A 17,596-nucleotide genomic window follows, 5' to 3' on the forward strand; every position below is an offset into this window, starting at 1 on the left:
CCTGCTCCCCGGCTGTCTACCCTTCATGCATAGGGAGTGGAGGCTGGCAAGGAAAACAACAACCAGGTTATGAAAACATAAATAGGGAATGCTTTGGATAGTCACAAATGCTAAAAAAAAAAAAAAAACCCCACAAAAAACAAACATGAAATAAAGCAGGGCATGCTATGGCAAGGGTTATCTGGGTGTGCATTTGAGATTCATAACTTCTCTGTCAATTTTCTGGAATAAATATTCATTTATATGACAGAAAACAAGGAAAATGGGTTGAATCTAAATCACGTCAAAATATTCCCAGTACTGCAAGAGTCTTCACTGGGACCCTAGTATGATGCTTCTAGTTTCCCTTTTATATTTAAGGTTTGTAGAGAAATTTTTCACAATGGCATGCTGTCATGTAATGGCAGACTTGAGAAGTACACCTCTGAGTTTATAAGAAGAAAGACGTCCATTTCTCTATCGCTACACATCCTATGAGCACCGTTTCCAGGTACAGTCAATGGCTTGTGGCATGTGTATAATCTTTTGCAACTTCTGCAACTCTTGCTTGTCATTACCTACTACACTACTAACCATGTCAAAATAACAATAATAGGCACTCTAAATAGGGGAGTAATCCTTTCTGTGTAGTAACACACAGAGGTAGCACTTCAAAGGAGGAACAGCCTTAAAACGAACTGCATTGTGTCTGCCATTGTATCTACATTGCTGGGTAAAAGAACGTATTTCTGCTATGACTCTGGGGGGTTTCCTATTGGAACCCAAATCTCTGTAATAGTTGTGCATTTTCTTCTTCTGTGGTTAAATGATTTCATTATCAAATAAATCCTGAACAAATTCCCTATGTGGGCTTACACTGTCTAGTTCATAAATCAGTGAGGTAGGCTGTAAAGTTAGACTGTTCTGAGTCATTTGGCAATCAAATATGCCTATTTACACTCTAAAAGTCTTTTTTATTCCATAATGAAATCATAAGCTTAATGTAATAGACCAAAATCTACATTTTAAGTCTTTATTTTTTAAGCCATTGATTTAGATCCTTTGGAATGCTTAAATTTAAATATGGCTCAATATATTTAAAGTAAGTTATAAAGTTTAGCTTCCAAAAACAAAGGAAGACCTCACTTATCAATTGTTCTGATCTTTAGCTAATGCAATCGGTTTAAACAAACAGCTTTCTCTAGTAAAAAGAAGATCCCTCTTTTCTATCTACTGATACTCAGGTTTAGCCACAGTGTTAATGGTACAGAAAATACAAGGAACACGTCCCTATGTTGATTAAGATGTCTTCTTTGATGATAATCAGTTTGCTTCCTAAATTGTTCAGTTTTTTCCTGTTACTCATATATAGGAATCTACTATGTGGGACGTGAGGTTGCAAAAGACAGAATCAGAAATTGGCCAGACAAAAGAAAAAGAATAGTTTAGCTACTGCAGTCACTGCTAGGCAACGCCCCTGCTTCTTGTGGTTATCCGAGGAACAGGGTCATGGTTTCATCTGTAACATGTGCATCATCCACACATAATAATATGGAGCTTTTCAACAGGTGCCCACACATATGGGATCATTCCTACATGATGGAGATTGCAAACATGAAATTGCTGGACAAGGAAACAAGTGCAGATGAATATATCTTCATAATTTGAAGGCTTAAAGACATTTAAGGATCTATTTAGACATAGTTATGAGGGCCCCTTCAGTGATTTAGAGGCACATCCGAGCTAACCGGCATGTTATCGTATGTGGAATTGGGGGTGGGGGTAAAGAGAAAAAAGAAAAACCAAGCTGAGATCATCCTCAAAGAGCTACACTGAAAATTCTATTTGTCCAATTACCTTAGTTTTCAGATCATAAGATGCACCTAGCTTTTAGAGGAGAAAATAGGGGAAAAAATTTGAAGCAAAAAATGTGGTAAAACATTTAATAACAACATAATATTTTACCAATATAAATGCAAACAGAACTCAACAGCAGCATTAACCACCATTATTCCTCCCAAATTTGGGGATGGGTGGGAAGGTGCATCTTACAGTCTGAAAAATACGGTAATATGTTCATGCAGGAGTTCTCGGCTATGTTTTCTACATTTACCCATTTCTCCTAAGAGTAATGGGACAATTAAAAAGGAGAGAAAGTGACCAGTGGTTAGATTTCCACCCTGACTCCCCCCCATTGGAACCTTGACACAGTTATAGTTGGAAATCTTTATCAAGGAGTAGTGAGAACTGTGTTGTGAATCAAGTGCTGGAGAAATGCAGCCATGACCAGTAACGTATCCTCCAGAGTTGCTCTCAACCTTGGCTACACAGTAGAATAACTGCGGGGAGGTTCTGAAAATTCTGATGACTGAGTCTACCCAGAGACTTTCACGTGATTGGCCTGGGCTATGCCCTAGGTACTTAACTTGTTTATATAGACCACAGGTACTAAAATTAAATCTGCATTTTCGTATGTTCTTCAGGAAAATTAGGGAATAAACAACTACATTCATGCCATGTGTTTCTCTGCAGTTACATGATTTGATAATTTTATTCTGTAAAATCATTTCAAAGACACACTCATAGGTTTTATATTTTAATCGTACCATTTTTTAAATAGCCCTTAAGTTTGTGATTTCAATATCTAGAAGATAGATTTCTATATTAGAAGAGTTTTCCCCATTTACTTTCTGCTATTTAGATCAATAAGATATCATCTTAATTTTGTACTTTAATAAAAAAAAATCTCTTTACATGGGCTGGCATGAGCAGTTGGTGCTGCAGTCACATCATCTAAGATTCTGGTTTAAGTATTTTTTGAAATAAAATACTCTGCCCTGACTGGTGGAGCTCAGTGGGCTGAGAGTCATCCTGCAAGCCAAAAGGTCACCACTTCAATTCCTGCTCAGGGAACATGCCTGGGTTGCAGCCAGGTCCCCAGTTGGGAGGATGCGAGGGGCCACTGATCAATGTTTCTCTCCCTCTCTTTCTCCCTCCCTTCCCCACTCTCTAAAAATAATAAAATCTAAAAAAGAAAAAGAAATAGTCTGTTTGAACACATGTTCTCATGCCCTTGCAGTATGCAGTTTTATTGTCTAAAAAGTTAAGCTTTACTCCTGTGAGCTCATATCGCTAAATAAAAAAATGAAGTATTTTTAATCCAATTTAGAATCAAAAGACCCAGTTCTCTAATCACAACAGGTAACTGATCAATCAACATCCTGGGGCAGCTGGACAGCTCATTCCTGCCCTCGAGTTGAAAAATGAAAATGATATGCAAGAAAGTATCTTGAAATACAACTTCTTTTATATATAATAAGAGTATACCTGTCACAAAGTTATACACCATGCATGCATTTCCTTAATACTGAGAATTTTTTTACACTTGAGAAGCTCAAAAGGCAGAAAAAGAAGGCTCTATTAACAAATATAAATTGAGAAGCAAAATTGCCAGTACACCACATGGTGGAGTCAGACCTCCACAAATCTATGTGGCCCGTTTGTGACAGGAAATCCGAGCACATCTGTGTTAAGGTGACCAAATACGGTAATGCCATTCATTCTGTCCTGCTTCTCAGGGATATACTAAAACAAGTATTACATTTGTGAAGAGGGAAAGCTAATCTTTTAACGGGCAATGTGTTTTTATGAAAATTTAAAGAAACACGTTGTTTTTTTAAATAATGCAAAGCATTACAATTACCCTGCATTATTTATATTTAGAAAGATGCCATTCTGGTGGAATTCTTTGTAGGTTCTTTATCTGACACACCATGCTTAAGTTCTTTTTATCCGGAAAACCTCTTTACTCTCTATTTGTTTCTTTCAAGGGTATTTCAAATTGACTTCAGGAAATTCAATCCTTGAAGTAAATCTGAGTACTTGATAAGGCTGTTCCAGATAACAATTCAGTTGCTGTCATCTTAAAATAAAATCATGGAGAAGAATGTTTCAATAGCTTTCAGGGGCTTTGCATTTTCCAACATTACATGCTACTATTTGGGGAATTCAAAATCAAGAATTATCTAAAAAACACAGGTGCAACCAGAAATGCACAAAAAATGGATTCGCGCTTGTTCATACTTGATCTCTTTCTTCAAGTAGATTGGAAATTTGTTAACTTACCGGTGTGTCTTTATTGGCAAGTATTTTGGACTTCTACAGTTAATACTTTTACTATAGCCTTTTTATTTTAAAAAAACAAATACAACGTTTATATTATGTTATCATAAAGTAATTAGTAGGTTATGTTCATGTTTATAGAATCCTATGTGCATATCTAAGTGAAAGAAAACATTCAAGGTCCCACGTCACAATCTTTTCAACTAAAGATTTTTTTCCCCTAAAAGCTCTCATTTCTTTTTCTCAAACAATAACAGGTTTTGCCTATCTCAGATTTGTTACTCATAGTTTTACTCTTCCAGACTCAAAAAGTAACTCTAAATATTTTATAACAGGCTTGTAATGTTAATATTTATTATTTATACTCTACAGAGTTTTCTTCAACTCTATTTCAAAAGTGAATGCTTGATAACTGTGAAAAATACATGAATTTGGAGGAATGTTTGATTAAAGTTAAAAAATAAGCAGTTCTACTTTGCCTTTACTTTATAGTTATGTAGTTCTTAGCAGTCACAAGTTCTCATCCCTATCACGCTTTTTTCCTATAAAACGCTCTATGTAACTCAACTTGGGAAAGTCTTAGGAAGAGTCAATGCTAGAAAACTTGACTGGTCTTTCTGTGAGTTTGAAGACCTGCCTCTACTGAGGAGGTTTGAACTCTCACATGTGCTTCCTATTATCTCCTATTGACTAGGGTGTTCACATGTGCGATCCCAGTGAAAAACTCTCGCGAGGGTTCTGTCATTAGGAATTGCCCTCAACCTCACTTACTTCATTGTCGATTGCAATGGTCAGTGAAGAAACCTTCTGCTCTGGACTTGTTAAGTCCATCAGAATTTTCTGTGCTCTGCCCCATAATCTCAGGGATTTTCTTGGTCAGACTTAGACAGTATGGAAAAGCAACCTATGCTCTCGTGTGCAGCAATGTTCTGGGTACCAATTTAACTGGGATTCACTACACTGCAATTGCATTGTAACCATTAGCTATAAATCCAATATTTTACTCAACCTTTACCCGATATGGGATGGGGAGATAACCTTCGAATGCCCCTCACATCAGAGTATATTGGTCTGAGTTATCCTTGGTTAGAGAGCTCATAACATGCATGTGCACACATGATTTGAAAAGCAGATCAAGTACCTTGCTATCAGAAAGTCCTAAAGACATTTAAATAAATAATACCTATGATACTTTATGTACATTTACATGTTATTTAAAATAGAAGTACAGAATTTTTAAAATACTTCCCAAGGTGCAAGTTAGTTTAGACACAGGCTAAATTTACTTAGTATACAGTCGACATAGATTTATTTTCATTACTGTTTTAACTCTCATTGTAGCAAAACTTTTAAACACATTTCATAATTCAATTGAAGAAACTGAATGTGTGCGAGTGCAAGTAAATATAGTATGATTAGTAATGAAATGCAAATGTGCATCTCTTAAGTTCTTTTTGTTAACTACTTGCAACTCATTAAATGTATAATATGGAGATTATATATCACTTGTGATTCTGATATAACAAAGATGAGTTGCTGGTAAAATGTTTGATGCTGCATTTTGAATAGGATCACCAGAAATATTTTCTTTAGAATTTGAATTCCTCTGGTTTTCCATGTCTTAAGCATACTAGTTCGAAAATACGGGTGAAGAGAATCCTTCAGTGTTTTAGTGCCCCTCTCTTTTAGGCGGCTCTATGTCAGATTCCTCTACTACATACTTTCAAAAATAAATCTTAGTTCTAATCTAGAGCTCCTTTTCTCTCTTTCCTCCACGTAGTGAAATCACTCCATCGAGTAACCCTCTGCACAGCTAACTGAATACAATTTAAGCTCAACATTCAGCAGTAACTTGTTCCGAAGATAAAAACCCAAAGAACAGAAGCACACTCCCTGTCAACTTGCCTGGGCTTCCTGAGGCATTTGAGACGCGTCCACTTTGTCGGTGATATAGGCTGTCAACTGCTTGTCGATGGAGGAGAGGGACTCCTGAATGGAGTGCAAGGATTTTTCAGTCTCCTGGGCAGACTGGATACTCTGTTCAAGCAACTTTTGCCTTCTCACGGCCTAAAGAGGGAATAAGGAGGAAGCGGTTCAGTGTTTACTCGCTATTTTCCTGCAGTCGTGCTGCCAAGGAAATATAGATTCTTCCACCATCACCTTTTTGTAAGACAGATTTCGCAGCTTCCTGCCACTCATTCAGCTCTCCTTCTAAAGCTACAAATAGAGAACAAGGAAAAAGGGACAGCACACAGAGCTACAGGATCGGGAGTCCTTTCAGGACGAAAGCACAGGATTATGTCCATCGAGGAACGAGGCTGGAAAAAAACATTAGTGAAATCATCTCAGTCATTGCAATCTGTCGTTCTCAGGCTGAATGTTCCTGCTGATCTCATTATGTAGTTGAAGAGATTTGGTTTACTTAGAATAGGGTCATCGTCATCACAATCCAATTCAAGATAGATAATCCACTTCCACCAGTGAGACCCATATACAATCTGTTCAGAATCAGCTCCTTTTCAAAAAGGGAATGTTAGATAACCATCTGGTTCAAGATTTATTCTGCATACTATTTCAACTGGTTTTGCATGGTCTTTTTTTTCCCCCTACTTTTTTTCACAAGTTGGATTATGGAAATTGCTTGTACAATTGGATTTGTGTTACTGCTGAAGTAGAACAAATAATAAGTAATCCTAATATAGCTGCAATTAATCTTGATTGTTATTATAAGTATGATTAGAATAATTTAACACTTTTCAATTATAAATAGCATGCTGAACAGATCAGAGTCTCCCTTCAAGGATATGTTCACCTTTTAAAAAGTAGGCATGAGATTAAGGACAGGGACAGGCAACTGTGGGAGAATTCCTTTAATAATGCATCCTATCAAAGTATTGCTTCTTATTATAAAATATATAGTCATGATTACCTGGTACAAGGGAACTATCCTTCCCACAGACCATGACTGGGGTTTGAAAAATGATCCTGCTTTTTATGTTCCATAGAGACTATTAGACCATATGCCAGCATTTACTCAAAATGGATTAAAAACTTGAATGTGAACCTGACACCATAAAATACTTAAGAAGAAAACAGGGAGTAAGCCCCTTGTTAGTCTCAGTGATGTTCTGTGGATTCAACTCCAACAACAAGGGAAATGAGAGAAAAATAAACAAATGGGACTACAACTAATTAAAAATCTTCTGCACAGCAAAGGAAAACAGCAACAGAATGAAAAGGCAACCTACCGAATGAGAAAAGACACACGCAAATCATACAGCTGGTAAGGGGTTAATGTCCAAAAGTACAGGGTCCAGCAGAAGTAGCGCCTGCTTGAGTGTGGTTGGTAGGATAATAATAAGGATGTAGAACATTTCACCTGAAATGTCATATGGCGTGCTTGAGCGTGATACTGTTATGTTTCAGAATGGCATGCTTCTGATTTTATAATAAAAAGGGCATTATTTGTGCCGGACACCTGTCTATAAAGAACTCATACATCTCAATGACAACAACAAAAAGAAATGATTAAAAAATGAGCAGGAAATCTGAATAGATACTTTTCCAAAGAAGACATACAGCTGGCCAACAGGCACATGAAAAGGTGTTCAATATCACTAATTACGGGGAAATGCAAATCAAAACGACACCTGTTAGAATGGCAATTATCCGAAAAGATAAGAACAGTACTGGTGTGGATATGGGGAAAAAGGAACCCTTGTACACGGCTGGTGGGAATGTACATTGTACAGGCACTATGGAAAACAGGATGGAGATTCCTCTAGTAAAAAACACAACTACCACATGATCCAGAAATTCCATTTCCGGGTATATATCTGAAGAATATAAAAACACCAACTCAGAAAGATAGATGTATACTTATGTTCACTGCAGGACTATTTACAGTAGCCAAAATATGGAAACAATATATGTGTCCATTGATGAATGAATGGATAAAGATGTGGTTAGGTATCCTCAGCCACAAAAACTGTGAAGTCCCACTATTTGCAACACATGGTATTATGGCGTGTAAAACAACTCACATGAAAAATGAGAAATACCGTATGATTTCACTTATATGTGGGATATAAAAAACAAAAACAGAAACAGACAGATGGACAAACAAAACAACAAAAAACTCACAGAGGCAGACCACAGACTGGTGGTTATGAGAGGACAAAGGGTGAAGTGGGTAAAGGGGGTTAATCGTATGGTCACGGTTGGAAACTAGGCTTTTGGTGGTGAGCAAATTGTAGTATATATAGATGTCCAATTATAATGCTGCACACCTGAAACTTATATAATGCTATAAACCAATGCTACCTCAAGTAAAAAACATTAGAAATTACATCAAGAATAGAAATGCTGGCTCTTAAGAGATGTTGGCAATGTCATTCTTTTTTAATAAAGCCTACATGGAACACAGTGTTACTCAAATATGAACTAGGCTAAAGGCGTCTGGGCCAAAGGCAAAAGGAGCAGAAGTCTTGTGATGCTGCCTGAGCGCAGAGGGCATTCCCAGTGTTTCTACCCGTCCCATAAAGCCCAGCATGTTGCCTAGGCTTTCCCTTCTTTGCATGCTACCCATTCCCTTAGTTTCAATGACACCTCATAAGCCGACAACTCTCAACTCTGCATCTCCAGGCCAGATTTCCCCCTTGCCCTCCAAACGTGCACATCGATTGCCCTGCTCGACTTCTCCACTAGGATGTCCCACAGCCACCCAAAACTTCACAACTCATCTAAATACGGTCCCATTGTGCCCCCCTTCTGATTTCTTTGCCACTTCCCTACCTTGGCTTTGTCCTTTCCCTGCATTTTGCCTATTTCAGTGATTTATAATTAATTGTTGCCTCTAGTAGACATAACTCTAGATATTTCCTCCTCCTCTATCCTAGCCGTCACCACTTTCCAATTAATCAGTCAATAAATCACCAGTTCTTTCTTCTGCCTCCTAATACTTCTTGCATCCTTCCTTTCTGCCTCTCCCCACTGTCTTCACTCTGGTTAAAGCCATCACCATATCTTGCCTCCAATCTGATACGCCTCTTGGCCAGCATCCCACACTGTCATTGCCCATCTGCAAAGCAGCTACGGCGTGTTCCTTCTGAAAGGAAATTATGGCTCTCTGCTGAAAATCTTCTAGTGTGTGTTTTTTTCTTTAGTATAAAAGCCATACCCGTAAAATGGCTTTCAAATCCCTTCAGAGTCCCTGCTGGCATCTCCTATTCCTTGCACTAGCTCTACAGAAATTTCCTTTTTCGTTTCCCAGTACATATTACAGCCCTCTTGATAGTTGGCCTTTATTTAAACATGTGGTTCTGCTTTCCTAGAACAATCCCACCCCCAACTTTTTTTCTTAGCTAATATACATTTATCCTCTGAGGCTTACCTTGGAAATGCGGACATCTCCCCCCAACCCAGGTGGCTGTCCCTGACACCCTACGCGCCTTCATGCACCTTGTATTTCTGTCTTAGCACGTATCATACCGTATTGCAATTTTCCATCAATTGTCTTTCTCTCTTTTAGCCTGTAAGTTCTAATGAAGACAGAGACTATAGCTGTCTTTTTCATTCCTTGACACCAAGTCCCAGAATAAAGGCCAATACTTTTATGACTGGATGAGTAGTATAACAAGGCTTTTTAATGAGAAAACAAAGAAGGGTGGAAGTAGTCAAACACAAAAAATAAGCGCACGAGAAATTGGCAGGGGAATAAAAAAAGATCACCACTACTCAGAGATATATAACAGACCTTCTTGGAATTTTTTTTTTAAGTATTACAGTTATCAGAATAGGATGGAGCATTATTTGGAACAAACTATTTCTATTACAATATTCTGCCCAAATTGGTGACCAAGGCATTGCCCTGTACTCTAAATCAAATACAGTTTCCTATTTTTTCTGTCAAAACTTCAACTAGAAGTTACATCACATACTAACTCAGATAACACTGCTCACGGCTATAATCAGAGCTCTCTGTATTGTAGAAGAAAATGCCTAAAGCCTACCGAGAGTTTCTCCAGAGAAATGGATGTTTCATAATAAAATTTTACCATTGTGACAGGTGGCTGGAGAGACCTTCCAATCACAGTATGCAGACATTGGCTACTCAGGCACTGTTTAAATTTGGTCCTGTATCTGGCTAAAGGCAAAAACAGTCTCCCCTTTTGTGCACATCTGTAGAATTTTAATACAATTGAATAGGATATAATATGGCAAAATGCTGAAGAACTGATCTGGTCTCAGAATTAGTTTTAGAAATCCATCTTTTCCATCCATGAGATTTCTGTGGGTTGAAAGGAATGAAATGGCCTAAGAGATGACGGCGGAGTTGACCTTAGGTGGGTTGGCTCTTTGCCCGGCCTGGTGGTCAACAAAAGAGACTGGTTTACACAGATTCTTTGATTATCTCAGTGAGTGAAAAGACCCAATGTCAATCTAAGCGTGCAGAATTCTTTGAATTAGTCATGGCATAAGCTGCCTTCTATTTCCAAGCATGTTATTAGACAGACTCGGATGGGATGCTAGGCCTCTGGATTTCCTGGGACTCTCTGCCCACTTGACCTGTGCCCCCATTGAATGAAGTTAGTAAGAAATCCTGAACCATAATTAAAATTTTGTTGTCGTCCCAGAGCACTGATCAACTGTTGCTTTAAAGTGTTATTTCATGCATTTAGCTAATCTGCTCAGTAATAAGAGGAATCATACAGCTAGATAGAAACAGCAAATGTGAGGAGAGTTAGAAAGACATTAAAAGACTGGAGACCAACGATAAAATTTCAATGTAGAAAATGCAATCCTAGTAATAGTTACCAAGAAAACACATAATGACAAAAATTTAAACTTGGTTTTCCAAAAAAAAAAAACTGAAAGAAAATTAAGTTAAAAAAATCAATATACATGAAAAGACATCACTTCCTCAAGTACTCTGCAATATAAAATTAAAAGTTTAATGATTTTTGTTGGCAATGGAAAGTTGTCTTCACAGTGAATTGTCTGTCATATTCTTGTATTTTAAATAAATTATTAACTCATGTACCTCAATATTACAAACATGTAAGTCAGAGTGCAGCATGCCTAAGAAACTGTGAAAGAATATTTTTATTTGTTCTGAGAGAATACATTTTTCATGTGAAATAAAAACTGAAAATTTGAACTCAAGTATAAAGGGGGACCCAAAAAATCCATAATTACCTTCTGGAGGGTGGGCCCCATGCAGTACAGGCTTCCCCTGCTAGGTGACTATTCTAGGAACCCATCTGCTTCAGGGTACCAGCTGGTATTGTATGAGAAGCTGTGTTCAGCTTCAGTGAATTTTTCTGAAGACTCTTTCAGTACGTGTGCCCATTTCGCGATGGGTGATTTACAAATGCACCTGCCCACACGAGGCTGAGTGCCCACCAGTTTCTGACCAAAAATGGCATGACCCTGTGCCCCACCCTCCCAATTCACCTGATCTCACCCCCAGCAACTTACTTTCTGTATCCATGGATGAAAAAAGCCCTCAAAGAGAAATGTTTTGCCAATGTGGAAGAGGTGAAACAAAATTTGGCAGAAGCATGAAAAGACATCAAAATTGATGAGTTCAAAAATTTTTGAGAAGTAGAAAGAAGTCTCAATAGGCCTATTGCATCAAAAGGAGAGTACTTTGAAGGTAAATAATGTTTTAACATGTAAGAATAAATATACAATTTTTATAAATAAATTTGAGTTTTGGGGGACCCCCTCATAAATGTATTTAAAATACAATGCAGGCTTAAAAACAGAGAAACATTTAGACAAATTATCCCAATAACTTTTTACAGATCATCATTCATTAATGGAACTATACATTGTAACTGTATTTATTAATTTTAATAATTTTTGTCTCATTGAAGTGGTGATAGGTAAGCTCATTAGGAATGTGGTAACTTTCACTATTAAAATAGGACTTTCTGAAAGAATTATTTTTTAAACTTCTTTTAAAGATTTATTTATTTATTTATTTATTTATTTTTAGACAGAGGGGAAGGGAGGGGGAAGGGAAGGGAAGGGAAGAAGAAAGAAAGGGAGACATCAATGTGTGGTTGCCTCACATACACCCACAACTGGGAACCCGGCCTACAACCCAGGCATGTGCCCTGACTGGGAATTGAACCAGCGACCCTTTGGTTCGCAGGCCAGCACTCAATCCACTGAGCCACACCAGCCAGGGCATGAGAAAATTATGATAAAGATACAGTCCCCTCACAGTTAAGCTTTCTAGCCAGCAGTAAACACTTATTTAAGCACATAATATATTGAAGCATTAAACTATAATCATACTATCATTTACAGGAAGACTGCCACCAAACCAGAAAAAAATTGAGTAGAATGCAAGAATAAAATGTTTTTTTTTTTTTTAGCAGAAGAAAGAAAGAAAAAGAAAATCTGCATCGTTTAAGTTAAAGAGTACCAGAAGGGTGCTTCTGTCCAAAATTTCCCATCCTACAGTGAAATGCTGCTCCCTCCTCAGTCACACACTCCACAGATTAAAAAGGTATATGCAGGCCCTGGCTGGTGTAGCTCAGTGGATTGAGCATGGGCTGCGAACCAAAGTGTCGCAGGTTCAATTCCCAGCCAGGGTACATGCCTGGGTTGCAGGCCACGACCCCCAGCAACCGCACATTGATGTTTCTCTCTCTCTCTCTCTCTCTCTCTCTATCTCCCTCCCTTCCCTCTCTAAAAATAAATAAATAAAATCTTAAAAAAAAAACATTTAAAAAGGTATATGCAGAGATTACCAAAAACGTTTACTTACATAAAGAAATAGTTCAGAGACCATTAATTCGCAACACCGCAAGAGCATAAGACCATAAAAAAAAAAAACAAAAAACACTTTCTTCCAATAGCTGTTGGGTCCAGAAGTAGAAATGTAAGAGATTTTATTTGTTTCTTCTTTTATGAGGGTGTTATTGTTTTACTTCATTTGGTTTTCAGTAGGGGGCGAAGAGGGGCGGAAGAGGAAAAGAGAATTTTGATGTCTGAGATGTGATTGTGGAGAACCAAGTGGGTGCAAGTCTCATGTAGAGATTGGCCTCAGGTGTCTCTGCCACGGACCCCCTCAGGGAGAGTGCAAGAACGACAGAAATCCTATGGAATGGTAAGTGTGCAAAGGGTGCACTTTGACTTCTTAGCATGTTGCATGAACCTTTGTTTTTATCCAATTATGTAATAAAATATTGCTTGTTTGCTTACTTACTAGCTGCTGGGCATCAGGGACTCTCAGTTTTTCTCTTCAAATTACTGAACAGATCCAGGTTTAGCATTGTGAAATTGGCTCTTCCTCTGGTCTGTACTAGAAATGGTACTGATATTTTGAGAATCATTAGCGTGTAAAGGATACTTAAAGGAATGACACTCCATAAAAGAACAAAAGGAGTGGGTGTAGAAGAAAAGACAGTGTTCAAGTTTAAAAATCATTCTATATACAACTGAATCCAGTTTGCCAAAATTTGTCTTTAGAATTTTTCCTTATATGTTTGTGAGTAAAATTGTCTTGGGACTTACCCTCTTGTATGACTTTTGTCCAATTTTGGTAAAAAAAAAAAAAGTCTTATATTCTTCAGCCTCTCTGAATCAGCTTGGGATGCCATAACAGAATACCAAATAGTAAGTGGCTGATACAGCACACATTTCTTTTGCACAGTTCTGGAGGCTGAAATGTCCAAGATCAAGGGGTGCACAGATTTGGTGTCTGGTTTGCAAATGGCTCCCTTCTTGCTGGATCCTCAAAGGGCTGAAAGAATCATCTCTCTTGGATCTGTTCTCTTTTTTTTGTTAAGATTTTATTTATTTTATTTTGAGACAGAGGGGAAGGAAGGGAGAAAGAGAGGGAGAGAAACATCAATGTGTGGTTGCCTCTCATGCGCCCCCTACTGGAGACCTGGCCTGAAACCAAGGCACGTGCCCTGACTGGGAATTGAACCGGCAATCCTGTGGTTTGCATGCCAGTGCTCAGTTCACTGAGCCACACCAGCCATGGCAGTTCTGTTCTTATCAGGGAGGGCCTCGCAGACCTTCTTTCTTTTTGGAATGACTTCCTTTCTTTTAGAAAGGGTCTGCTGGGGTAAAATCCCAGTTTCCCTTTCTCTGAAAGCATCTAAACTTCCCACTGTTCTTAGTAAGTAATTTTGCTAGGTCTTGAATTCTAGGCCGATAGCAATGTTTTTCTCAACAGCCTGAATATACTTCCCCTCCTTTTTTCTTTCTGATTTGTGTGTGGTAGTTAAGAACTCTAATGTCAGTCTAAATTTCATTCATTCCTTCATAGGTTATCTGTCTCACCTCTCTGGTTGCTGATTTATCTTTGTCTTTGGAATTCTGCAGTTTCACTATGATATGTCTAAGAACAGATTTCTATTTATTTATTGTTCATGTTACATACTGTGCTTCCTGGTTAACTGAATTCTGCAATTGGCTCTGGAAATTTCTTTTCAGTATCCTTCATGTATTCCTCCTGAACCATGTTCTTTATTCTCTTCTTCATGACCTCCCATTAGACATAAATTAAACATTCATAATCTACCCTGATATCTTTTGCCTTCCCACTCAGCTTTTTTCACCTTCCTTCTTAGCTTCTGGTAGCACATTGTATTTCAATTTTCTCTTAACTCGGTTTTCTTCAAATATTTAATATACATCAAACATCCACTGTTTTAATTTTTAGATTGATAATTTTGGTAGTTTTACTTGGATCTTTGTCCAATCTCCCTCACCAATGTTTAGTATTTTATTCATTATTCTTTATTCAATTTTCAGGATCTTTTACTTCTTCAATAGTTTACCTATTTATTTTACACTAAGTCAACTAGCAATTTTAGTACCTGAAGTGGTAGACGAGTTGGTCTAAACTGCTAAGCGTTGTACATGGTACCTCCACTTCATGACAGCTTGTCTTCTTCTGCTTGTGCAGATTCCTTTATCGCGAGTTCAAATTTGACTGAATTTAATCTGTGTGAATACTGAGGGGATTTTGCTTTCTAAATTTGCACTGCATTTTTCTAGTGCTAGAGTGCTACCAGCTCGCATATACTATAACTTCATCTCTTATCTAGGGGATTCCTTGCCCTTATTGGTAATACACTCAAATAGAGATGCGCCCCAAAATAAGCCTATACTTACAAATTTTCAGAAGAGATGACTATAATTATTTTTACTATTACTTTTATACTCAGAGCCAGGAGACAGATGGACACAGTTTTATACTGCTGCCCTCTGCAGATATATTGCCTCTTCCCTGGCCATCATATGTAGAATTTTACTTCAGCTCCTCAAGTTTGTTTGAGCCTGAGGTTCATATTTTGCTTCAACCAAATGGCTTAATTTGTGCAAAATCTGGGTTGCTGGTATTAGCTTTTAACTGCAGGGTACTGCATGGGTCACTGCTCATAGTTCCAGTATTACCTCTACAGCCTCAGTTTCATCCTTTTTTTTTTTTTTTTTTTTTGGTCCTGACTTTCAAAGGTTTACTCATACTTCCTTACAAGAGAGTAAACCTCCCGGCATTCTGCTTTTCTGTGGAGGGCATTTCTGAATACTTCCACTGCCTCACCCCGACAATGGAAGTCGGCCTCATTTTATCATCTGTGAAGTAAGTTAATCAAACCCACCTCGTAAAACTAATGTGAGCCTTAAGTTTTATACTGTTTATAATTTTCTAGCACAAGTGCTAACAGAAAATGCATTCAATACACAGCAGTTATTACTATTAATTTTATTATAGATTTATATTTTCTAAGATGTAGGTATTGACAGAATCGTAAGTATATTATTTTATTAGACAAATGGCTTTCTAATGAAATTTTGACCTCATGACTAATATACCCTCTCTTCTTTTCCTGGATTACTTTATGATTTTCCTTCAATCAGTGTTTTATGCTAAGGTAGGCCAGGCCACTGAGCGAACAACTCAAAGTCATAATTACCGGGAAAAATTAATAGGTCCCTCAAGCTACCGATCATCAAAGTCTCCAATGAAACAGAATTAACCAATTTAGATTTTTCCTCTTCTCTTTTATTCTGTCTGGTATTTAATGTCAGGTGAAAGAACTTATAGATGACCATGAAAAAGACAGAAACACAAGAAAGATGAAATAATCGCCAATCAAAAGAACTGGTGAAGGCTTTGGACTATGAAATGTGTGAAATGTGTGATTTTAATATTGAAGATTTTATGATGTTTTCTTTTAGTCATCTGTAATACTTTTAACCTTATGCTGAAAGATCAAAATCGGGACACTGGTTAATTTTAATATTCGCTTCTTATCAGGCAGCCTTCAATTTATTTTTCATGTATGCATGTATATATGCATGTAGGCATTTTATTTATTTTATTAATCCTCACCTGAGAACATTTTTTCATTTGCTTTTAGAGAGAGGGGAAGGAGAGACTGAGAGAGAGACATCAATGTGTGAGAGAAAAATCAGTTGGTTTCCTTCTGTACTCAGCCCAATCTGGTATTGAACCTGCAACCTAGGTAAGTGCCCCAACCGGGAATCGAACCCAACCAACTGTGTCACACTGGCCAGGGCAGACAGCCTTTGATTTTAATATAAGGAAAGGTTCACTGACATAGCAGGAATTGTGGTCAAATGGTCATGTGCCCAAGCTCAAACACAAGGAAAATTGGGTCTAAATGAGCCCTGGCTGGCATAGCTCAGTGGATTGAGCACGGGCTAGGAACCACAGTGCCCCAGGTTCGATTCCCAGTCAGGGTACATGCCTGGGTTGCAGGCCATAACCCCCAGCAACCGCACACTGATGTTTCTCTCTCTCTCTCTCTCTCCCTCCCTTCCCTCTCTAAAAATAAATAAATAAAATCTTAAAAAAAAAATTGGGTCTAAATGCTCAATTGCCTACTAACTTTGTGCCTTTTAATACCCTTTCCACATCTATGAAATGGGCATGTGAAAGGCCTTATACCATAAGCTATCATACAAACAAATGCCCATCAGTAAATGAGCAGATCAAAAAACTGTGGTACATTTACACAATGGAATACTACACAGCAGAAAGAAAGAAGGAGCTCCTACCCTTTGCAACAGCATGGATGGAACTGGAGAGCATTATGCTAAGTGAGATAAGCCAGATGGTGAAAGACAAATACCATATGATCTCACCTGTAAGTGGAACCTAATCAACCAAACAAGTGAGTGAGCAAAATAGAACCAGAGACATGGAAATGAACAAACTGACAGTAACCAGAGGGGTGCAGAGGGGTATAACAAGGCATTAAAGAGTCAAGTCAAGGAACCTGTGTAAAGGACCCATGGACACAGACAATGGGGGTGGGGCAGATTGAATGGGGGAGGTGTGGGCTGGGTAGGGCAGGGGAAAGTAATGGGGGAAAATGGGGACAACTGTAACTGGACCATAAAAAAATATCAAAAGAAAAAAATACAAGTTTTAACAAAGTTTAATCTATGTAGTTTTCTGACTGAACTACTAACAGATTTCATTTATTTCTAATTT

At 37.9% G+C, this 17,596-nt stretch overlaps 1 protein-coding gene across 3 annotated transcripts in view; it reads right to left on the bottom strand.

Annotated features, from left to right (window-relative positions):
* Positions 1 to 17,596, bottom strand: part of DMD (dystrophin) — a 1,951,120-nt gene that overhangs the window by 1,192,480 nt on the left and 741,044 nt on the right. For 2 of the 3 annotated variants that reach the window (XM_036016635.1, XM_036016634.1), the window contains exons 1-2: positions 6,262 to 6,486; positions 6,007 to 6,168 (exon numbers count right to left, since the gene is read on the bottom strand). In XM_036016635.1, coding sequence (XP_035872528.1) covers positions 6,007 to 6,168; positions 6,262 to 6,300 — 201 coding nt within the window. In that variant the 5' untranslated portion in view covers positions 6,301 to 6,486. Of the gene's footprint in view, positions 1 to 6,006; positions 6,169 to 6,261; positions 6,487 to 17,596 lie in introns of those variants that run through there. The other variant, XM_036016633.1, reaches the window with a different exon arrangement.

The sequence above is a fragment of the Phyllostomus discolor genome, chromosome X (assembly GCF_004126475.2).
Source record: "Phyllostomus discolor isolate MPI-MPIP mPhyDis1 chromosome X, mPhyDis1.pri.v3, whole genome shotgun sequence".
NCBI lineage: Eukaryota > Metazoa > Chordata > Mammalia > Chiroptera > Phyllostomidae > Phyllostomus > Phyllostomus discolor.